At 42.1% G+C, this 24,449-nt stretch overlaps 1 protein-coding gene across 3 annotated transcripts in view; it reads left to right on the top strand.

The window, feature by feature from the left end:
• The window catches only part of RBFOX1 (RNA binding fox-1 homolog 1), a 519,079-nt gene that overhangs the window by 384,322 nt on the left and 110,308 nt on the right, over positions 1-24,449 (top strand). For 2 of the 3 annotated variants that reach the window (XM_050980176.1, XM_050980177.1), the window contains one exon: positions 11,935-12,177. In XM_050980176.1, the coding sequence (XP_050836133.1) occupies positions 11,935-12,177 (243 nt within the window). Of the gene's footprint in view, positions 1-7,582; positions 7,758-11,934; positions 12,178-24,449 lie in introns of those variants that run through there. The other variant, XM_018916052.3, reaches the window with a different exon arrangement.

A 24,449-nucleotide genomic window follows, 5' to 3' on the forward strand; every position in this document is an offset into this window, starting at 1 on the left:
GGTTGTTGTTCAGATAAGCCATTAAACATATGTAGAAAAAGTGCATTTCAGTAAAAACCTATCCAGTACTGCACTGCTCAGACACCTTTTCCAGAACACAATCCTTCACATCCCTTTTTCCAAATCTGCCAAAATCAGCAAGCATTAGTGAGCACATAGGTTATTGTTTCTTTTTCAATGTGTTTCTAACACATTTAAAGCAGATGATGCTATTGCTTTACTCTCAGGAAAATTAGCAACACTTAAAATCAGAACTAATTGCTGTTCCAAGGAAAAGCCTTTGCTGTTACACAGGAGAGTGTCAGTATTGGCAGGACACACGATGCTGTCACCACGAGTTCAGGCACATTGCTGTGTATTAAAATGACAGTGGATAGATCAGTTTGAGGGTATAATACATGGCAAAATTGTTCTACACAGCTATCAGAATATTAAATAAAAGGAGAAGGCTTCCTAAAGTCTCACAGAATCCCTCTTGGCATGGGTATATGAGCAGGTATGCAACTTCTTTCCTTTAAGTACGCTGGTTTGATTAAATTTAACTTGACACAAGTGATGTACTGTACCATGTGATGGTAATATTTAAAAGAAAACCACTTTTCTGATTGAATACCTACTCACTATCAACTCCTGTGTAGCAGCATCTAATCAGAATTTCTTCTGCAGCTGAAATGCAGGAGCATTTGCTGTGTTCTCCATCTCACTGGGTACACACTCAGCAAACGCAGAACTGCTTCAATATTTTTGCTATCTTATTTAATCTAATGTTCTGCTATAAAAGCCAGCCAGTTCACATTGATTAGGAGCAGTTTCCAGGCTATAACTTTTCTCTCCCAGAAGTGGTGTGTGTATTTTCACTAATTCTGGAGCGTGGATGCTGTGGCTGCTGTCCAGGCCCCTGCACTGTGCAAACACAAACGCTGTTGGATGTGCTTGCTGTAGATTGGCCATATGCTTCTGCTTGATGTGCCAGAGCTTTTCTCAGTGCTGTTACAGCTTTGGAAATGCCTCTCCTTCCACCACCCCTTCCTTACAAAATAAAACTGTGAACCAGGAGAGGTGATTTTCATCCAGTCCCACAATATATGCTATTTTAAAATTACAAACAATGTTTTTCAAGCTGACCAGGGTTTAGCACCTGTAGCCCAGGCAGAGACCAGGTTTGCAGCAAGATTTCCTGTCCCATGAGTATGTTCAGTCTTGTGAAGAAGGTCCAGTAATTAAATAAATCTCCAAAGGAGATGTGCAGGGAGAGCCCATACAGGCTTGAGACCAGTTTTAGTCACTCTTCTGGGGGACTGTGGAAATGAAAGTACAGGGAAAAAATTGGCTGTTCCTTTCATAGAAGCTTTTTAGAGATTTAACATACAGCTTGCCAGTCAGTATAGTCAGTGAAAGTCTTTGCTTTGCTCTAGGAACCATTAAAGGACTTTGTTCATTAGCTTCATGAATGGACATTCCTCATAACACACTATTAATAGATTTTTGTTTGTTTTAGGCAGTTGTGACAATCAGCACTGCTAAGTAATATATTTTGCTTTGCATAAACACATCTTAGTGCCTTTTTTGCCTCCTTGTTGAGAAGGTCTTTACCTTCCTTCAGTACTGTGCTTCAGGTTGCTGATGACAAATGCTGTTGGATAAACAGTTCCTTGGTAATGCTACAACAGCATCTTAACATAAACATCCACTGAAGTATGCAAATGATCTCGGTGATAAACAAGCATAGCAAAGTGTGGCTGAGGCAGGAAGCCAAGCTGTCTGTTCCTTGTGCCCAATGATATTTTGATTGTCATTTTAATCTTAGGAGTAAATAACATCAGCGATCATGTTCCATCATTTCATTTCAGTGCCAAAAAAATGAGTGCTGCTTTAAGTGGCATTAAACAAGATGGCATTGCTGGGGGAGCTGGTCATTGCAGCTCAGGTCATCCATGTTCCACTGTAAATAACAAAATGGTGGAAATCTTGAAGTAAAACAGAGACTGGAAACAGACCTTCTTTGAAAGCAATGTTCAGTTGTTAATGGCTAGGGGTTTTTTTGTGGGTTTTTTGTGGTTTTTTTCTGGAAGGAACCTTTCTTATCACCCTTAACATCTTTGAATTAAGAATGTCTTACTTCTAGCTAGGCTGGACTAAAAAAATCCTCCCATTTTTGTCCTCCAGTACCTGAGCAATACTTCTGTGGCTCTCTTTTGTTGCCAAGCCTTGACTCCATCACTTCTAAGCTCACATTTTGTGTCTGTCTTCATTAACCTTCTTCATAGCCATGCAAGCCTGCTAAGTGTCTTCTTTCCTAATGAATGGTTTGTTCCTGCATGCTGAAGTTCTCTTTAATCGACATCTCCATCAGGCAGTTACCTTGGACTCTTTCCTCTCCTGGGTAAACCTTAGGGATTCATAACATTTCCCTGGATGTGCTGAAGTCTCTTTTTCTGAAGCCCAGTTTTACAACTCTGCTGCTGACTTTCCTGGTCTTCCTCCAAATTCCCAAAGTCAGTCATGTCATTGTCTTTATGGAGCTTACCACATAAATGAAACTCTTAAATTTACCTGGTTTCAGCAAAGTGAAACAAAACAAACCAGCTTGTGCTCGATCATTTGGCACGGTTGTGCAGGAATTGTTGTCATTTAACCCGGCTCATTCTGGCTTTCCAAACCACCCTGTATCCAAATAGCTGAGCAGGGATGATCTGTCAGCTTTGCTGCTGGAGGCAGCTGATGGCATTGCATTCTCATTTCCCTCCCTAGCTGTCTGTGTTCCGTGTTTTATTTCAGGTGAGTCAAGTATTGAGCTCCCATCTGTGGTGCTGTATCACCCACCATGGATGGACGTGGCTGTGGTGGTGCTGCCCTGGGAAATGATTCACTGTGAGGGATTGTGAAATGTCCCCTTTCTGTTCCCAGGCTCCCTCAGAGCCCAGCAGTGAAAGATTGTGCCCCTGGTTAAAAGAGGTCACTTAAAGTGTCTGGTTTAGAGAGGTGACATTGGCAGCTCCAGCTCCACTGAGTGCTTGGCAGGTGGCTCTGCTCACTCTGGTGCAGCCCCTTCACCTTTGTGAGGCACAAAAAGGTCTGCAAAGGTCTCCAGTCCCATGTTCTTGTTCTGTGTATAACCACTCTTCACCCATCCTGCCCGCTATTTGGTTTATCTGTCACCATCTCATCCCTCACTGGGTACCATGGAACTCCAGTCCATGTTCTTGTTCTGTGTATAACCACTCTTCACCCATCCTGCCTGCTATTTGGTTTATCTGTCACCATCTCATCCCTCACTGGGTACCATGGAACTCTGATCCCTTTCTCCCTGGCACAAGTGGCTCTCAGGAATGGTTTTGCAGCAGGTGGCTGTAGGTTCACCCCCTTCTGGGGCTGACAGATCGGGTCAGTACTTGGTTCTGTTCTATGCTGTGTCCATTGCAAAGCCAACTGAAACTCCAGATGAGCTGGCATCCTAAACTGGGAATAACTTGGTGACAGCTATTAATATCAATGAGATTCAATTGCTCCATTTAGGCACTTTTAAGAACTGGCTGTATCCGGTCCCAATCTCCTGAAAAATTTAGGATTTTTTTTGGAGTAAACTGGAATTGAGGTGTTGAATTCTACTTACAATAAATCTTGAATGAATAATTTTAGCTATGTTATAAGAACCTACAAGATTTCTAGAAATGATCTGCTGAAAACTGTTTACCTGTGACTGTTTTTGGATTTGAATGTGCTCAGTTTTGTCTGCAGCCTCCAAACCTTTGCTGAGTTCAATCCTTTACCAGTAAGGTGTCATGCAGAGAAGTTTTTTAACTCAAATTCTGGAAGTGCCTGTGTCTGTGTGTGGGTTACAAGGCAGGAAGTGTCCATGTGGAATCCAGGAGAATGGGTTACAAAGCACAGGGCAGAGTTGTGTCTGCACCAGGCACAGTCTTGCTGTGTTGGCAGGGTTTGTCACCTGGGTTAGTATATCCCATATCTTCAGTGTTGCAGTAAAGAAAAAGAAAATTTAAAAAAAGTGTCTTTAAATCACTTTATTAGAAAAATATGAAAATGGATGTACTAGTTTTGTTACAATGCAGCTTTAAATGGTGGCAGTGGTTTTTGACAACTCAATCTTTGAAATAAATTGTATTTCAGAAGAAAAAATGCAGATAAAATTAGCAAACTTATATGGCTGCAGTTACTGTTTTAGAGGTCATGCAAAAGGCACAGAAAACTGCTCCTTTGTATGGAGATGTAAGGCAGTGTTCTTCTACATATGCTGAGAATGTTTGGCAGAAAATAAAAATGTGTCATAGTTCACAGCATTAAATTAAATCATTTGTGAAACTCGTCTTGCCTGCACTGTAAGAATTGCCACTTCCATACTGCTCTGGCTGTGGATTAAACAAATGCAAACATATTTTCCTAAGGTAACCTTGCAAATACATCTCAAAGTACTGAAACTTCATTTCTTCAGGGTGGAAATAGGCTAGAAGTTGTAACTAGTCTCTTCCTTCCCAGCAAATCCTTTATGAAGAAAGACATCAAACAGGATAAAAGTATAAAATCCATTTTGAAGCTATTCTGCTAGTGTTGAAACCACATGGAACCACAGAATGATTCAGATTGAAAGGGAACTTCAGAAGCCATCTAATCCCAATATCCCTTTTAAATCAGGGGTAACTACACAGATTAGGTTGCTCAGGGGCTTTTAGAGCTCAGGTTTGAAAGTCTCCAGGATGCCATAAGCTCCCTGAGCAGCATTTTCCTGTGCTTAACTTCCCTCACATTCATTATCTTGTTCTTTGGAGCTAACCAGAATTTCCCTTTTGGCAACTTTTAGCTGTTGCTCCATGTTCTGTCACTCTGTACCTGCAGGTTCTGTCCCCACACCCTTTGCTGAAGTGGAAGAAGGTGCAGTTAAGCTGTCTGAGCCCTCCCTTCTGCAGGCAGTGCTGAACCAGCTGCCTCAGCCTCTGTCAAGTGCTCCAGCCCTGCAGCTGCCCTGGCTGCCACCCCTGAACTCCCAAACTCATCTCCTGACCTGAGGCACTCCAGGCTGGTGTTCCAGATGCTCTCCCAAGCGCTGTGCAGGGAGGAAGGATCCCTTTCCTCACCTCACTGACCACCCTTGGCCAGTGCAGCCTGCAGAGCAGTTCAGAGCCTGTTCTGGAGCCAGCTCTGCTCACCAGGACTCGTCCTTGGCTGCAGAGCTGCTCTCTGGCAGGCAGGCAGGGCCTGGGCCAGTGTGAGGGATTATCCTGCCCCGAGAACCTTGGCCAGGTTCCTTGCACTCCTCTGACTCCCATAGCTGCTCCCTGTTTGCTGTCCTGTGGGAATTTGCATTCTGACCCTTGACAAATGTCTTTTGTGAAGATCAGTGCAACAGTTCTGGACCTGGTCTTGATGCCCAAGGGCTGGAAATCATTGCTGAGATAAATTTTTAAATGTTGACTGCTACCCCCTTTAAAATCCTCTGTTCCAGATGGCTTCTCATGCACCTTTTATATTAATAATCCAACCCTTTTTTTGCCCTCTTTCCCTTCTATTTGGGTGCAAGGATGCTGCATCACCCTCAGTGTGCTGTAGTAAAGGTGTAACACAAATGAGGTGGAGTTTCCTCTGCTGACTTGTGGATAATGATGAGATCATTTTATACTTAGGACTTTTTCAAGGAAATTTTAAGAATCATTTGTCATTGTAGAGATAGCTGAGTTCTTCAGAGTGTCTTGTTGTATGGCTCTTAAGGCCATTTTGTTTTTCAAATGTGACATAAACATTTTTCCAAGGGAAATACTGGTTGGTGGAATGCAAGGTTGAGCTGCAGCTGGGAAGACCTTAAGAGTCAGAGTTGGAAAAAGTGAGGGAGGGACAGAAAACCAAAAAGCAAGATTTAGATGTTAATGTGGAAGTAAAACAAATCAGTGTGGCAGAGTCATGTCCACTTGGGCCACTGGAAATAGCAGGATAGTAGGATAAGGAAAGCTCTGGTACTAAATGACAGCATCATAAAGGCAGCTGAAAGCTTCAGCAGCTGGAAGGAGTGAAGGTGAGGGAGGGAAGCATTTCTCCTGGTGTGTCCATAGCATTATGTGAATTCAGGCTAAGATTTGGCAAGTGGTTTGCTTCTTTCAGTGAAATGCCAGTAAATGTCCTTTGCAGGCTGTTGGGAGGTTTCAGTTGCTGAAATTCTTTTCCATACCTCAGGCACTGACACAGAGTGAAGATGTCACTATCAAACACACATGCAGCAGTAGCAAGAGCACAGACTTTTATTGGAATACAGAATTTTATATGTAAAAAAGACCAAAAGTAAATGTTCCTCTGCAGTGGGAGATATGAAATGGTACTTTGCTGCTAAGGTAGCAAAGAAATTCCCTTTTGCTTACTTATTGTTAGCTTTCCCCTCTTATGCTCTCTGACAAAAGTTATTCTGCAGTATCATTCTTACTTTTGGAAGCCGAGCTTGGCTTTGCCCTGCACCTTCCAAAAAAGAGAGGTGGCTGGAGCATTCCTTCTGTGTGATTGCAGAAGCAAATGATGGGAGTCAAGTGGCCTGGTCAGATAATTAAGCTACAACAGAGAAAGCTCTCAGAGTCAGTCAGTTGTGATTATCAGTTCGGTGTGGCTGGATGTCTGATTCCTCCTGAAAGATCTGAAGTGGCTGCTTTTATTATCATTAATTGGGGAGTGCCAGCAACCAACCTGGAAGAATTACACTGCCACTTACAAGGATTCCAATATATTTCAGTTGGAATATAAGTTAATGGTGAATTGATGACTGTTTGTTGTCTGCCCACCCCTTTGAATGGGAAGGTTAGAATAATTCTGGTGCTACGTGTCTGCCCTGCTTCTGAACCCTGATGTCTGTAGGCAGTCTGCAGCAGAGTGGCAATAAATGTGTATTCTTTGGGGCTGTCTGAATCTCTTTAGTTGTTTGGTTTTTTTTGTTTTGTTTGGGTTTTTTAAAATTTATTTTTCTTTATTTCTTTAGATAGAAGTTCAGTCATTTTGAAGCTATCTCTGGAGCATCCAGGAAAGTTCCTTAAACAGTGAAGCATTAGGTTGCTTAAAGGGCCTCACAGAACTAAACCTTGGTAGCACTTCTGAAATATTTCCCCTGCTAAATGAGAGGGATGTCATGAAATGAAACAAAAAAGGAAGCAATATTTCATTTGAATGGAAGGATAAAGTAGATTTAATCTAAACCAGGCTGGTTCAGTATCGAGGGTTTGCTCATGGCGTTCAGCAGTTTTAAAATCAGAACCTTATTGGTATTAACTCTGCCACATGGAGGAGGAATTAATCCCATGGAAATGCACATGGGACATTGCAGAGCCCTGGAAGTTCAGGGTGCTCTGGGTCTCTGACTACAGCCGTGTTAATTTTAAAACAAAAACCTCCAGCTTCCAGGCAACTTCCCCAGTAGCATTTCCAATGTTTTTTAAGCAGCTATTAACGTAGTCAAGCTGTGTTTTTCCCTCCTTCTCCGTGCAATCATCTGCTCAGTGGTGCACTCCAGCAGCAGTAGCAGGAGCCAGAGGAGTGGCCTGCTGTGATTGATGGGGCACAGCCCCCGCTGCAGGAGCCCCATCTGGATCAGGTTTTGGGAGCACTCGGATGTTGGAGGGAGGGCAGAGAGCCCTGCCTGGGCTCCCTCACCCCTGCACTGCTCCCACGCCCCCAGCCAGCACTGATGCTCCTCTGGGGCAGATGCTGCATGGCCTGGGAGCAGAGCAGCTGCTCAGTGTATGGAGAATAGAGGCAGCACCATGGTACAGCAGGTATTTTCACTTTTATTTTCACTTTTATTTTCACTTGAAACTCTTGGTTTTCAGTCAAGCCAGGGCAGTTCTTACAAGCAGCTGCACTACTGCATGCAAGGCTTCTAAGCCATGTTTTGATGCTTAAATCTGAAGGAGGGCAAGCTATGGGGAATCCTGGTTTTGATAGATGTAACTGAGCCCTTAGAACCAGCAGGTTTGCAGGGAAATGTTGCATTTTCCTTCTTTGTTTCTGTGCCCTAAGGATACGATGCAGTTTGGCTCATTTAACTACAGTACAGGAGGCTTTCTCTAAATGTGAAATATCTCTTGCCAAAGAAACAAAAATGCACCAAACGGAAAATAGAGCAAAACAAACAATAAACTGTGAGTTCGACTTCACAATGCAGGCAGGCAGAAAGGTTTTCATTGAATTCATTTTTATGCTGCAAATGTGTTTTTAAGAAAACGAAACACTGCCTAAGAAATGTTTTCTGTGCTCTCTCCTTTGTGTACAAACATAACATGCGTGCCTTATTATGTTTTGACACTTTTCATACATTTCTTAATTACAAAATCTCTTCAGAGGAGGAGATGCTGAAAAGTCATCTGAGATAGCAGGAGCAGTTTAAATTCTAAGCTTTTCTTCAAATGGGATAATATGGGTGAAATAGGAGAGCCTTCACCTACCTACATCGTTGGAATCCTTTTTTTTTTGGTTCTTTGGAGTTCAGCATTTAACCAGAAAGCAATAAATTTGATTTTATACACTGCCACGTAAAGCATATTTTTCAGCTGAAATGTGGTTTTCATTAAGACTCGGGCCAGAACATTTAGCAGAGCCTGACTGTCTGCCATCCTTTGTTCTCCCTGCTGCTGCCAACAGCCACTTTTTTAAAAAGCCATGCACAAAGTGAGCACGGAGGGGTCATTTAATCTTAAAGATACTTGGAACTGAGTCTGAAGGGACAACTTCTGTTCAGCCTCTCCTGCCTGGGTGGGATTAAGCCATGCCTGTGTACTGTCATACACAGCTTTGAAATGAATACCCGAGTTCATAGGCTAATTCAGGATCAATATTTCCTCCTGCTTTTAGCATTATTTCATATTTTCAATTTAGTGCATTAGAATTTATTATTTCTTTTATTCGTTTAAGTTCACTGTATTTTAAAGAGCACAGTAAAGGAACATTTTAGGTGATTCTGTTTAAAGAATTTTTGGTTCCTTAAAATCTGTTCAAGTGTATCTCTTGTGCAGTCTGGGGTTTCCATCAACCACATGTAGGCACAAATGTCTGATAGCTGACACTTCATTGCTCTTGACAGAAATTACTATTTTGAACAATTAGCTTTGGCTATTATGAGCCAAGTAAATAGTAAAGAACTTGTTTAAGCATACATGTTTTTATATTACATTGTAATACCTTGTCTGTTGAATTAATTATGAATAATAAATTCACACTAATTTTAAAGGTTAGGAAAGGCTTCAGTAGTCACTTATTTTAAGGGATGAACATCTCAGATTTATTGTCACTATAATTTCAAACTTAGAGCCTGCAGTAGTATGTGCAAGTTTAATTTCTTTAATGTCCCCTGCCTTCCAACAATTAAATGAACCTGAAGAGCCTGCACTGAAATCTTGTCTGTCAGTTTTCTGCTGTAAGCATAGTGGGGTTGGTTTCTCCCATGGCAAGGCTGTAAATGTTTGAATATACACAAGTTAGTGAAAAAAAAATAAAAAAAGAGACAAATCCCTGACCCTTTTGTGTTTACTTATTAGTGGGGTCTCAGTTATTATTAAGTGAGCCAGACCTCAGCTGAACAAGTGTAATGGAAGAGGTAGAAGAGTCTCAGCATTGTGGAGGTTCTGAAATTGCCAGTGCAATTTGCCATTTTGTGATGAATCTAAAAAGTTTGGAGTTGCTGGTAAAAAGAATGGAAAAGTTCAACCCTCTTAATTAAACATGAGCTGTAATTAGCACTAGGTGTGGATGCTTTGAATATTAATTAGGGTCCTCATGGAACTGCTGTCAAGGTTAATGAGAAACAGTGGGGGGGTCTCAGCAACATCTGGTTTAGGGCTGGAGGTGGTGCAAAACCCTTTAGATGAAATGCACCTGGACATCACCCCTTGGTCCCTCTGTTGCCTTTGCTGCTCATTTTTAGCATTTTTTAGCAGCTGCTGACTCTGGTGTGCCTTCAGCATCTGACAGGAAGGAATAGTTCAAGGACCAGCACCAACCAGCTCCTCTGCTTCAAAACCAGCACAGTGAAAATGCTTGTGGAGGCAGAATCTGGATTTGCTTTTGTTCCTTCTTGCCCCTCGCTCAAGTCCCTCCTGAAACAGCTGATTAAAAAATTTAAGGTTGGCTGCCTCCCACACAAGTTTTAAAAGAACTTCTTTAACATTTAATGAATGTCTCTGGTGTAATCCAGGCATTCCTGGGTTTTGCTTCATCTGGATTTAATTTTTTTTTTTTTTTATTAGTGAAAATATTAAGTGAAAGAAATAAGAAAGGAGCTTGACCGTTTTAATATTAGAGGGTAAAAGGACACATTTACAAGAGATTTTAACCTCCACAGAAATTTAACAGGGCCGGTTTCAGTGCAGCATTAACCTTGCTAAATTGTAGATATACAGGCAAATCTGAGTGATTTAACCCTGTGAAGTCAGGGTTAAATGACACTGGTTCCCTGCTAAAGATGCAGGAATGAAACAGTGGAAACCTCTTGCTCAATGCCACACATTAAAGCAGCAGCAAAGATGGGATTAAAATTAGAGAGGGTTTGATTGCTAATATAAAGTTCCAATTTTTTCAGACACAGTGTAAGAGTGCCTCTTAGAAAGGAAAATTCAGTTTTCTCTTTTAAGCCTGTCGAGTACCAAGACTTAACTCCTGTGTGAATTCTTAAAAGCTCTCGAGTTTAGGATGAGTTCAGGTCACAGAGCTGATGTCTGAATTAGCTGACATTGCCTGTAAAAGCCCTTAAGTACAAAGTGCAGAAGAATGTCTTTTATTCATCCACCCTTTTTCAAGTTGGGAAATCAAGGACTGATGAGTAGGAATAAAACCCCTGCAGTAGTCTTGGGCAGGTGCTTGTACATGCGTTGGTGGGAGAATGTGGAGTAGTTTGAAAGGTAATTAAATTTTGACTGTGCGTTTTTATATTCCTTGCTTATTAGTGGGATAATTTTATTTTGTAAATTAGTTTAACTGAGGTTGGTATAGTCCCTGAAGTAATGGCCTCTAATTGTGTCTCAGGCACAATCTCATTCTGGGCATTTTTTTATATAGGTTCAGAAAGATTGTAGTGTCCATTTCCTCCTCTAGAATTATTGCCTTTTGGTGTGGGGAAAACATTTAGTCAGAAGTTTTATAACTGATAAATTAACAGGTTTGCGTATTCTTTATTATATCAAATGGAAATGTGGATCTCTCTATGAAGACATGAGGCTAGTGTTCTTAATGCTATAGGCTAATTGGGATAAGGAAATGAAATACTGCTGTCTTCAAATGTAAAATCTTTCAAGTTCTTAAATCTATTTCTCTTGGCATAGAATTTTTCTTTTATTTTATTTAAGGTTTTGAACTGATGCACTCGTCGATTCAAATACTTCTTATTTTGATGAGATGTCATTATTATTTTGCATCTGTGGCATGCAATTGCTCGAGGAAGAGTACCTCCAAGTATTCTGAATATCTCAGGGCATTTTTGCACCTAGGTACTTTTAGTGTTTGCTAACAGTATGCACCCAAATCCTGCCTGCCTGTATTGTGTTCTGTCAGTGGTCAGTCAGAGTGATCACAGACTGGGGGCTGAGCTTACCCTTGCTGGCAGTTGTGCTCAGGAACCTTTGGAATGAACTGGCTTTGTCCCTTTTCTTGTCTGAGTTGAGGCATCATTAGTGCAGGCAGATTTCACTGACCTTTCCTGCCTGAAGACTAGTCTGCAATTATCCAGCCAGCAGTAGATTTGTTTGTCTAATTACAATAATATTTAATAGGGTGAGCAGAATGCATTTCATGCAGATGGGAAATATCCTCCTCAGGAAGCAGCCACTGTGCCCTTTCCAGGCCAGGATGCTCTCATGGCTCTCTGCGTTACGGGTGCAGGACCTTCGCTTATTTTATCTCACGCCACGTTTCTTCCTCCTTTTATTATTATTATTATTATTTTTTTCCCTTTGATTTCCACAGGGTAATCAGGAAGCTACAGCACCTCCTGACACAATGGCACAGCCTTATGCCTCAGCCCAGTTTGCTCCACCTCAGAACGGTATCCCTGCAGAGTACACAGCCCCACATCCGCATCCAGCTCCAGACTACACAGGCCAAAGCACTGTTCCAGAGCACACGTTAAACATGTACCCTCCTGCCCAGACACACTCTGAACAGAGTGCAGCTGACACAAATGCACAAACTGTCTCCGGCACAGCCACAGTAAGTCCAGGTTACTGCTCTTCCTAAAGCTCTGTGTTTTCTGTGTGTTTGTCAATAACCTTTTTCCCTCGGCACGCTTCATTGGCGCCAGGCTTGGGCACGGCGTTAAGGTTGGAAGACTGTCAGAGTTTGCTGTTGAACCTGGAGAATGTGTTTTCACTGGTTTTGGAGCTTCTTACTAAGTGTTGGAGCTTTGTAGAACCCGGAGTTTCATTTTCAGCAGTGCTAGACAAAGTGATTAATAGCCAGCCCATGAATCAAAGCATAAATTTTAATTAAGTCCAATATGGAAAAACATTGCACATGAGTGTTTGTAGGCATTCATTTGCTGGGCCAAAGAAAGCAACCAAAAAACCCTAACCAGACTCATCTGATTATTTTTATGACCTCTGTGCTTTCGACACAAGCAGTTTTAATAAAAGTATTACTTGAATGATCCTGTACAAAATTTACTGTGGGAATTAGTATTGTGAGGAGCATGTCTGCAATATTGTATTTTCTAGAGAGCTTGTTTGTGCAGCCATTACCCAAGTTGTGTGTGGATCTGTGCTAAACAGAGCAGAAATGATAGACTTTCCCTCTATTTGATTTATATGTGAAGTTCTGAAGTGTCATGAATTATGCAAGAGGCTCCTTGGATGGCTCTACCTTGTAATTTAAGTCACAAATTTCACACGCTGATAGTTTAGTGTTTCTGTCTTAATTCTAGAGTGGGACCCAATATATCCAGTGCCAAGAGCTGGCAGGTTTCTGAGCCACCAACCAGCCCTGTGTAACATGTGCAGGATGGGGCAGAGATCAGGCAGGGCTGGAGACATCTCTCCTGGCTGTCCTCATCCTTGCCTCAGCCATTCTCCATGCCTCAGCTTACCTCCCCTTCCTTCCTGGCTCTTACCCAGCCTGAAAGGTTTCATGCAAGAAGAGAAGGAGAGCACATTCTCTTCAGTGAGCCCTGCAAATCTATGTTTATTGCCATGCCACTGATTCCTTTATGTGGGTTGTGCAAGAAAGGAAAGCAATAGCAAAGGCACCAAAGAATATTCTTTGCTGTTATAACAGAGAAATCCTTGTGAATTAATTACACATTTTTGTGGTTCATGCAGTATTTTTTTTTTTTTAATTTCTAACTTGGTAACTTTTTATTGCCTTGAGTTTCTCTTTTCTCCAGTACTGGGAGAAAGTTTAAATTAAAGAGCATCTTATTTGCTGGTATCTCATAGCATTCTTTGCAGCTCTACTGTGTTTCCTCTTATCCTTCTCTTTGCTAACTTAAATTCCTGGCTCTTTCCAGCTTTTCAAACTTGCTTCCATAATCATTTTTGATTGTTGTCTAACTTTTGTCAAATACCAGTGTGATTGGTTTAGAGCAGGAATCCTGAGCTGAATATATACTCCAGAAAAGATTGGCTATTGACTAGAAAGATAGAATTTCCTACTGTACCTTTTTTGTTCTTTTTTCTTCTCTGATTTTGCTTGGTTTTTGTGACCACTGCTGCAACTTGAACAATCCACTGTGATGGCCAGCTCAGCCTTTTCATGTTTTGAAACTGTTTCTGTTCAGTCCTGAAGTAAAATCCTGACAGTGCTGAAATCCATGGTAAAAGACCCGTCGATGGGAGTGGGACAGGAGCTCATCCCTCACCATTTATTGCTTTCAATTGATTGTGTTTCCTCACCCCGTTTTGATTTTTCAGTTTGAAGAAATGTCACTCACTTTATCAGAGAAGTCAGGGATGTGTTTTCCCAACATTTTCCATAGCAAAGGCTGGTGAAAAGCTATAGTTTGGATTGTCTGCAATGCCCTTATCTTCTTCAAGTGCTCTATTCAATCCCAGCTCCAGCAAATCCAATGATTCCCTGCTTCTGATATGCAAATAGGCTTTACTGTTATTTGGTTTTGTGTCCTTTGCTATCTGCTCTTACTTGCTTTTTGCCTTCCTAATATCCAACTTGTATTTTACCTGTCAGACACCTTTTCCCTTCTGTTTCCCCTTGGAGTGAATTTCCATTCTCTGCAGGATAGCACTTCAATTCCACTAACCTGTTATATTCAGGGAATACGGAATTGTTATTTGCTCTTTTTATTGTGGATCCTTTCCTTGCATTCTGCTTTCCTTTCTTATAGAGGAATGGACAGAAGATTTTGAAGTAGCTCTCATGCTGTTTATAAAGAATTAGATTTCCTTCCTTTTAACTTTAGGGTCTGTTTGAGAAAGTTTTATATTTTTAACAAGATTTTTTTTTTCCAAATTGTAATGTTATATTGAAGGCTGTGGATGCTGTCTCTGAAGAGCAGTGCAAGGAAAAGGCAGGTTTCTAAGAAGTGTGTTCATCTCTGGGTCTGCACTGACATTTAACACATTGTGCACCAGTCAGGTTTACAAATGTGCAGACAAATATTGCTTGCAAAATTTAATTACAGGCACCTAGGTTTAAAATCTGTTATGCTGGGGGGCATTAGCCATTGCTCTTGCAAACTGTGGAGACTTTATAAATAGATGTATGCAGATGGATCCCAGGCAGATTTAACATGGGCTTTGTAACATTTTGAGGGTCCAGCTGTTTACTCTGTAGGTTTAATAAAATAAGTTTTTATTATGAAAGAGAGCATCAACAGCACTGTGTCAACATTGTACCTACATGTGGTCTTTATTGTCAAAGGAGAAAAAATATGTTTTTTTTTTCTAATTTCTGCTAGCTTTGAGAATAGTTGATTTCCAGTTGAGGAATTGTAGGTGGATTTGGTGTGGGGACACAGTGGCATTAGTTTGGTAGGTCCCAATGGTTTTATTTAGTTTCCTTTCAGTAAGCTGTTTATGACATGCATTTGAAAGGAGAATAATCAACTGGTCAATCATTCACAAAAGAATGCTGTTGTGGTTAAGGACAAGCTGTTGGAGGCAAGACCAGTTTGTGAATTTTCTCACTCAGAGATTTATGTATATGTGAAGCTGGATAAACCATTAAAAATGGATCTTAAAATTTTGCAATGTGAACCTAAAAAACTGCAGGGCAATTGTCTAAACTGTAGAATTACTACCAGAAGTGACTTAATCTTCTCCATGAGGGACTGAATCCATGCTGAGGTGAGATACATCCCAGGCTGTCTCTCAGTGTCCAGGTTGTTCTTGTCTGGAAGAATCATGCACTGAAGCTGGAGCTCACACTGGGTCTGGTGCCACCTAAACCCCAGTTGTAGGGGGATAGAATATAAGAAATAAAGAGAGTGTAGAAAGTAATCTCACCCCTAAGGAGTTACAGCTGGGTCAGTTATCAAAGATTGGAACAGGCCTGGCTCTAACAGGCACAGCTGTAAGCAGTGAGAAGAAGAGTGCTATAAAAGAGTGGGGTGGGGTTGGGAAGGGAGCTGGAGTCAGTTGGCTGCTGTGAGAAGAGGAAAGAGTCAGTGCTCTGAGGAGCTGCCCATGAGAAACACCAGGAAGGTGTGAAACCTTTGTGATAGGGAGACAGCAGCATGGAACCCCTGCAATAAGATAACAACGCCCAGTAAAGTGAAAAATAATAAAGATAAACTCATTCTGTGCAACTCCTCTTCAGTCCTCAACTGCAGCTCAAGGTGTGGTCCTGGCCCAGCTGGAGCCACTGCCAGGATCCCTGTTTTCCACAAACTGAACAAAACTCCAGTCATTGGTTTTATTTCAGGTTTGCAGTTTTGTGCAGAGTGCTCTTGTGATTCATGTTCAGAAGTACTTCACGTACTCTTGGACACGCTCTTGCACTTGCAGAAAGTGCCTTTCCCAGTGACAAGGTTTAATCTATTTAGGTAAAAATAGTGTAACACAGTATTCTGTCAGAGTAAGGGCTGGAACAAGAGGTGCTCAGATTGCATGTGCAGGGATTGCTAACTCTGACTGTGGTGCTGAGAAACAGGAGAAGAGGGACTGGATGAAAGGGTAGGAAATGATTGAAGACAGGGAGATTTAGCTGAAATGATATGAAATAATTGGTAGGTAATACAAAACTGTCAAAAGTTATTTTGAGTCGTCTCAGCATCTCTGGTTTTCATCTTTTTGGATCCATGTGTTTGTTAACTTTGAGTAAGGAGGAAGTGCATCTGAATAGATGCAAAATCAATACTCAGCCAGCACTGGGTTATTTAAGTGCTGGTAGACTTTTGGAGCTGCATAGCATCAAATATGTTTTAAGGCATTAACAAAAATAGTAAATGGTTTCTTCCTAGAAGGTTTGATCCATGAGAAGTATATCTCAAAGTTATACCGAAAGTGACACGTCTCATGATTTTGTAGAGTGGTTTGGAGCGCTACATTAAACAGTTCTATGCATTAAAGTATTTTTAAGTAGGATATTTAATCATTTTATGAAATCAGCCTTTACCTGTGCACATACACAGATGCAATTGTATTGTGCGGAAATAATTCCAAGGAAAACTTGTTCAGTTTTTGCCTGTGGCTTTCCTGCACAACTTTTGATGACAGCAGGAGATGTGTGTAAATAAAAAGGTCATTAGCTGGGCATGTGTAAGGGAGCAGGTAACAGTAAAGCAAATGTTTCTCTAGTGTTTCTGCTCTAAGTGTATTATACTAATAATGAAAGTAACTCTCATGGTGTGGTAAGAGCTGAGGTTGCAACAATGCTCTGTGGCTTATGAGTGTATATAAAAAATGTGCTGCTTTAAACTTAATTCTACTTTTGCATAAAACTTGAGATGATTGTGCAGTCCTTCTGTTTTGGACTGCCCCTTCACCAGGCTGGAAAGTTGTGTGAGAAGTTGTGTTTTTGGGTGGGAGATCTTGGGGGAAAAGGCAGTTTACTTGCAGGAGGGATCCATCCATGTCTGAAGTGTTGGGCACCAGCAGCCAGGATGGCATTAAGGGTTGCAGGGCTGTTCAAGCCCTGTAGCAGATGTGCAGTGATCAGGTGTGGGTTGTCTCTGGCCTGGGAAGATGATAAGGAATTTTCCCTCTAACTTCACTGTTAGAACTAAATTTCAGCTCAGTTACTAACAACATCTCTCTGCTGGCATCCACTGAACCTGATACTTCTGTGTGAAAATAATTGATGTATTAAATGTTATGTCTGTTGTTCCATCTGCCCTGTTTACCTTGAGATGTTTCATGCTCTTGGGGATATAATGGCCTGTAAGTTTGATGTTTTCTTTTCTTGGTGTTAATTTGTGCCTTTTTTAGTCATGTTGCAGAGGCCATCTCTTCATCTGAGGATTTGTGAAGGCTTAGTGATGCTCTGGAGTGCAAAATTATTTGCCATGTTGAATGTTGTTGTTTTGGAGAAATGAGAGATGTACAACCTTTGCTGATATTTTAGGGGATTTAGTGTACCAATTACTGTGTTGTGCTTATTAATTTGGGTAAGAAAGCTGGGAGTAGGAAGCATTTCAAGTGCTTTAGTGTGTTGTCTAAGCCTGCAGGTGAGTAGATTATTACTACAGATTTCTGCAGCAAATTTCTGGTTTTTGCTAGCTCTTTTTCCTGCTCTATCCTTTATGTAATTTATTAGTATAAGTGGTTTTCCTCCCTCCCAAGTTTCTTTCTTTTCTGCCTTGGTTCATCTCCTCTTTCTCTCCTACTGTTCCATACATGACCTCTCCATCTCCTGCGGGTGTGGGCTGCATTAGCTGCCTCAAGCAGTTCTATTCCACATTAAACAATGCTCTGTATCCCCTTGGTGTCCAGGTGTGCCTCAGCTGCTCTTGCAGCAGCGTGTCAGGGAGGCAGAAATTCCAGCCCAAGGTCTCTGTGCTGTGCTGGCTCGTGGGAGCTCACCTGGAGCTCACTCAGCCTGCCGAGTGTCTGCAGGGTGGCTGGGACCTTCTCCGCGCTGCTGAGCTCAGCCCTGCCTCTGAATGCTCTGCTCCTCCCTGAGAGGTTCCATAGGGTACCTGCAGCTGTCTCCTGTGGCTTGGGAAGCAGTGGCTCACTTCCTCTCTCCTAATTGTGGCAGTTCCAGGGCAGAAAACCACACCAATTCCTTCTCTAAAGGATGGCACTGTGCTCCCCTTGCAAAGGGACTGGAATTTCACCACCAAGTGGCTGATTCCCCCGTGGACACTTTTTATTGCCAGCTGGTATCAATGAGCCAGTTTTAGTCTATTTCAGTGCCATATTTTTGTCTCTAGATGTTTGCCACTGGTATGCTAGATAGCTGATAATGCTTTGACAACTCTTACAGCAGTGTTTATTCATCTAAATCATACCCTGCTGGTGCAGGCTGCTCTACCAGCATGGTGTGCTATTTCATTTATACTACCTATTATATCTGGTCCCAACTGCTCCTTGAAGGAAATATTTCAAGGAGCTTATTTTGAGACCCTGAGTGCCTCAGAGCTGCAGAAGCAAGGAACCCAGTCCAGCTCCTGCTCCACAGTGAGGAGATCAAAACTGACATCCCAAATGGAGAACATAATGCTGTGCTGGGGCCATGAGGCACAGTGATGACTTGTGATCAGAGGCATTATTGCTCTAGGAGGTTTCCTTGCTGAGAGCCCTGGGTGCCAGCTTTGCAGCTCTGCCCCACGTGTGCTCCTTCGCTTCTGCTGAGGAGCAGCAGGAACACACTCCTCACTCCAGCCCCTCTGCCTGGCAGTGCCAGCTCCAAAATAGACTCTCCTCCAGGATACACAGAACCTGACCCTGTCCCTGGGATGCTGTTTATGGAGTGCCTGTTGGTATTTCCTTGTTTTGGCTGGGAGGAGGATAAATCACCACCCTCTCTTTCCGGTGCTGCTGAGTGAACTCGGGCTCTGTGATTCTGTGAGTGGGAATGTGGTGTGAGGACAGCAGCCTTACCCTGCCAGCTGACTGCACAGGGGCTCTTCTGAGAGAGAGCTCAGTGCCTGATCTTTGTCATTCTGCTATCTCCTCAGCTTCTTTCACCTGTTGACTCTCACAGTAAGAAAAGTTTGAAAATATGATCTTGAAATAGAAGACAGAAAAAATGTTATTCTGCTTTTGTGGAGTTCTATATATATTGTGATTCATTGCTTTCCTCATTTTTGCCTGCTTGAACTTGGTGAAATGTGAAAGCTGAAGCTCCTCCACAAAACCAAAAAAAACCCCACCAACAAGGATAAAGAGAGCAATTATGCTCTGTCATCTTTAGTCATGTTTGCTCAAATAAATTAGCTGAATGTCATTGATTACCCTTTTCAATGTTCTTCCTAGGGCACCCTAACAATTCTTAGATCACTTCAGCAGGTAATTCCAGCCGGCTCTAAGGCAGATTTGGAGCACAAACCATTGCAGAGGTCTTTCAATCACATTATCAACCAGAGATGGTCATAATACTGTGACTTGAAAAGTTTCTTCTAGAAAGCATTACCAATTAATTTCTAATCTGTCAAGTTTAATTGACCAACTAAACAATTTAGGATTTTCTTCCTGCTTGTCCCTGAAAGAGCTGGGCTGATATTGGTTTTTTAAGTTTTCTTGTACTTTGTATTGTCTCTTGGGCTCTTTACTCCTCCATACCAATTATTTTACGTGTTACATTATTGACTTTTTCTTCTCTCTGTGCAGTCCAAGTAGCCATGGCATGCAAATGCTTTGGCTCTGCTTTGGGTTCATGTGTATAGAGAAAAAACATTTTTGCACATTTTGCTGAATACACAGAGCATAAATTTCAAAGGGGACCTTGGTGTGAGGAAATAGCCAATTTCAACTTCTTTTATATTTGACTTTCTGCATCTTTGCTCCACGTTACACCATGGTAATTAAAATTGATCCTTATGAGGGGATTTTTTTGGGTGAAAATGAGCTCATTTTCACTGCATGCATGAGTGGCTGTGTTAGGTTAGCTAAGACCAGTGATGTTTTCCATTCCCTTGTAATTGCCATAATGGACTGTTAATGGCTTGCAGCTTTATCCATTCACCAACTCTTTGTAATTGCAGGATAAATTTGTATATTGCTCGGAATGAGAAGGTGTTTGTAGCCTCTTGGTCATCCAGCAAACTCCTCACCCTTGCCTGCAGGAAGCTGCTTCTCCTCTAGAGAGGTCAGGTGGCTGCAGGACTGGCCAAGTTTGCAGTTAAAAGCTGAGAAGATGATGCATCTCTTCTCCCTGAAATCATGAGGCTGAATTTCTATTCATGTGCCAGTCTGTGCCCAGAGCTAAACTTACTCTCTGCATGACTACACGTGGGTCTCAGCTAAGGATGGCTTCGTGGGATATTACCCCCCAGCCCTGAAAATACTTTTTTTAAATCCTGTTTATACTCTCAAGTTTCCATTCCTCTCCCACACATCTCTCTCTTCAGCTTTCCCACACACCCAGCCACCCACAGAATTACTTTAATTAAACATTACTCATGTGTGGGCTTGCTTACCACTTCTCCCTGCTTAATTTGTTCCTTTCTAGGGTCAGTGTGAAAGAGTGGCTTGATTCAAGCATTTAACGTTGCTATCCATCAGTATTAGCAAGACAGTAACAAGGCATGTCCCTCTGTCTTGCCCTAACCCACAAGCAGGTGAATCCATCTGAAGCTGCTTCATGCTCTACCAGTGGCTTGACAGGCTGAGAGAGACATTGCAGCAGAAGCAGACAGAGGGAAATCTTCTTTTTCACCAGATCTGCATTTAGGGAAAGGTTAGAAGTTCTTCTTTTCAGACTTTGCTGGAAAAAGAATTAGGCTGAGCCAATACTCAGCCATGCACATCACTCCCTGTTTGGTTTTTCTGTCACGTGCAGGAAGAATTGGTTGGTCATTTTAAATTGCACAGATCTAGACATTAAATGGCCAATAATTAATTTATTGTTTGTAGAAATTCCAGAAGAAGGAATAAGAGAGTAACCTGGTTTTTTCTGTCTTCAGTTAATCCTACATGTGTAAGGCAATTTCTTTACAAAACTGGGACAGTGTCATGGATTGACAGTGACAGATCTCCCTAATATGTTAGGAGATTTTTATATAGAAATATAAAATAACTGCTAATTTAAAAAAATGATTACAAAAGCTTCCTCTTCTTTTGCTTCCTTCTTGCCTGCTTTAATCTTTGTGTGCATTTTAATTGTCTTATCTTCCTTACACTACTCCTTTTTTTATAGTTTTTCTTTTGTTTTTCATTTATGTTGGTTTTCAATATGCATGCTTTGTCTGTTTTCTCTCTCTTCCCAGTTTTTGCTCATTCCAAATTATCTACTAGCTTGCTTTCATTTCCTCCTCCCCTATAGGAGGTACCACTGATTTTAATGTGGCCTGCAGAGAATATCTGAATCTCTGAAGGAGATATATAGTGCATGTGAAAAACATACACGATTTCTCTGGTATTTTTCTATCTAAATTGCACAGCTTGCTGGTTCTAGATGCTTTTTGAGCTGATATCCCACGCAGTTGTGTTGAAGCATCAGCATATTGTGCTGCCTCTTCTGATTTAGAAAAACTTCTCAACAGCTTTTTAAGGGAGATCCCTTAGGTCTTCTGCTATTCTTGCTTAAAGGCGCTTCTTGCATTTGCTTTTCCAGCAGAGACCTCTTCAAATCTCACCCACAGCAGCAGCTGCCACTGCCTCTGGTCCTTTCCCTGCATGGGAAGTTGTCCCTGCCTCTGAAATGCAATGTGCTTACCAGAACACAAGCTGAGCTGCCCCACCTGAGAATGGCAGAGGGGTGTGCCAGTGCTCCTGCCCTGGCAGCAGCTCTGCACAAACTGCCCAAGGAGGGGCTAAAAAAGCACCTGGGGGCAGCTCCTCGCCTGCCCCTGCCCCCAGGTCAGAGGACAGCCCAGGTGGGGGAGGCACATCCAACTCTCTGCGTGGAGCACACTGAGGACATCTCAATCTCTGTGAACTGACTGCCTGCAGACCTGGGCTGGCCCTGCTGCTGCCTCCCAGCTTCCTCCTCCTTCCAAAGTGACAGTGGAGGGTTTCTCTTGCTCTGCTGTTTTTACTTTCTATTGTAATTCTATTTTCCTTTATTCTCTGATTTATAAAAGATTACAAAAAAAAAAAAAAAGGCAGCAGACTGCCTTCTGATTCAGTCAGAAGAGGAGAGTGTGCTCACAATCATGTCTTTTCTGTGGCTGTGGGTTTTTTGTTGCTGTTAGGAAAAGCACGTCAAAAGATGTCAATTGTTTCATTTCATGAGGATTCACACAAGTTCCAGCTGTTCCAGAGCAGTATCTAAATATTTGACTGGAAACCAAGATGTGTACCAAGGCTGCAGCATATTGCAGGCATGATCACCCAGCTAGCCTGGAAGATCTGAGCCTGCCTGTGCTAATTAGTGTCTGCAGATGAAGCTCCTCCAGTGGAAGTTAGAAAAATGGGTTTTACAACATGATATGTGAGAAAAGAGAGCTCTAAAAACCCTCCAAGTATGTAAAATTCACTATTTTTCACGTCATAACAATACGGGAACACCTGATTTTGCTTTTCATGAGGATGTGGTTTATTTTTTTTTTATATGTTCATATTACAAAAGATATTATTGCTGATATTGTTGAAAGAGATTTGTTGCCTAAAATGTGGTTGTGAAATGTCAATTTTGTTGAAAATATTTGCAAGCGTTCAGCTTAATACTAGAAGACACTATAAAAGAAATCTTGTGGATTTTTACTTAGAGGAAAAATTTGTAGGTTTGTGCAGAGAAATTTGCTTTAAACTTATGCATTTACTTGAAAATGTATAAATTCTGCTGCCTATTTACTTAGAGTCCTTATTCTTTTGGTTTTAGAGGTATGGAAATATTGGTTGTGCTGAGAAATATGATTTCACATGGACATATTCCACCCCATTTCCTTGTCTACATAGTTTACAACTGCACTGTTGCCAAATTTAGTGAAGCAGATGCCAGGTTTCACCTCTGAATATTTGTATTTCCTTGTTCTCACACATAAGCTTCTTTTTTTTCTTTAAAGAAAATCTGACAAGGACAGGTGGCAAAACTATCCCAAGCTGGAGCAGCAGAAATAATGGAGCTGGGTTGTTTATACATGAATGTCACTTTTGACCTCCTTTTAAATACAGAGTGTATTCTAGTTTTGACAGAGTGTTTGGGAAAAATATTAGCTTGTATTGAAAAATAAAAGAGGAATGAAAATGAGATAAAAAAGTAGATTTTGGGCAAATTGAAAAACTTGCATTTTACAATAGTCTCTTCAAGTGTTGATCTCAAAATGAATTGCAATTAGTGTAATTGGAGGAGTCAACATATTTGCAGTGTAGACACTGAATAATTTTTAACACATGACAATGGTTAGACCCTCATGAGCAGGTGATGTTATATCCCAGTAAATCTCCACTGTGGTACATGGGAATTTGGCTACAAATCCCATTTGAGACTGGAGGGATATGCCTGGCAAGGGCTGTGCTGGGGTGCACAGGAATTGGCCACTGCTGCTTCTGAAGGGATTGGCTTTAGGGACAGCTCTGGGATTGGCTTTGGGAACAGCTCTGGGATTGGCTTTAGGGACAGGTCTGGGATTGGCTTTGGGGACAGCTCTGGGATTGGGCTTTAGTTAAGGGACAAGCTCTGGATTGGTCTTTAGGACAGCTTCTGGGGATGGCTTTTGGGGAACACTCTGGGATGGCTTTGAACAGCTCTGGGATTGGCTTTAGGAACAGCTCTGGGATTGGCTTTAGGAACAGCTCTGGGATTGGCTTTGGGACAGCTCTGGGATTGGCTTTGGGAACAGCTCTGGGATTGGCTTTAGGGACAGGTCTGGGATTGGCTTTAGGAACAGCTCTGGGATTGGCTTTAGGAACAGGTCTGGGATGGCTTTGGGAACAGCTCTGGGATTGGCTTTAGGACAGCTCTGGATTGGCTTTTTGGGAACAGCTCTGGGATGGCTCTGGGGACAGTTCGGGATTGGCTTGGGGACATTTCGGGATTGGCTTTGGGGACAGCTGGGATCTGGCTTTGGAACACTCTGGATTGGGCTTTGGGAACAGTTCTGGATTTGGCTTTAGGGACCTTCTGGATGGCTTTAGGGGACAAGTCTGGGATTGTCTTGAGGGACAGTTCTTGGTGGCTTTAAGGGACCAGCTCTGGGATTGAGCTTTGAAGGGACAGCTCTGGATTGTCTTTAGGGACGGGTCTGGGATTGGCTTTAGGAACAGCTCTGGGATTGGGCTTGGGAACAGCTCAGGATTGGCTTTGGGAACCGCTCTGGATTGGCTTTGGGACAGCTCTGAGGATTGCTTAGGGACAGGTCTGGGATTGGCTTTGGGGACAGCTCTGGGATTGGCTTGTTGGGCGCTCTGGGATTTGGGCGGTGGGACAAGCTCTGGGGATTGGCCGTTTAGGGGGCAGGTCTAGGATGGCTTTGGGAGCAGGTC

Source organism: Serinus canaria, chromosome 14 (assembly GCF_022539315.1).
Source record: "Serinus canaria isolate serCan28SL12 chromosome 14, serCan2020, whole genome shotgun sequence".
In the NCBI taxonomy this organism is placed as follows: Eukaryota; Metazoa; Chordata; class Aves; order Passeriformes; family Fringillidae; genus Serinus; species Serinus canaria.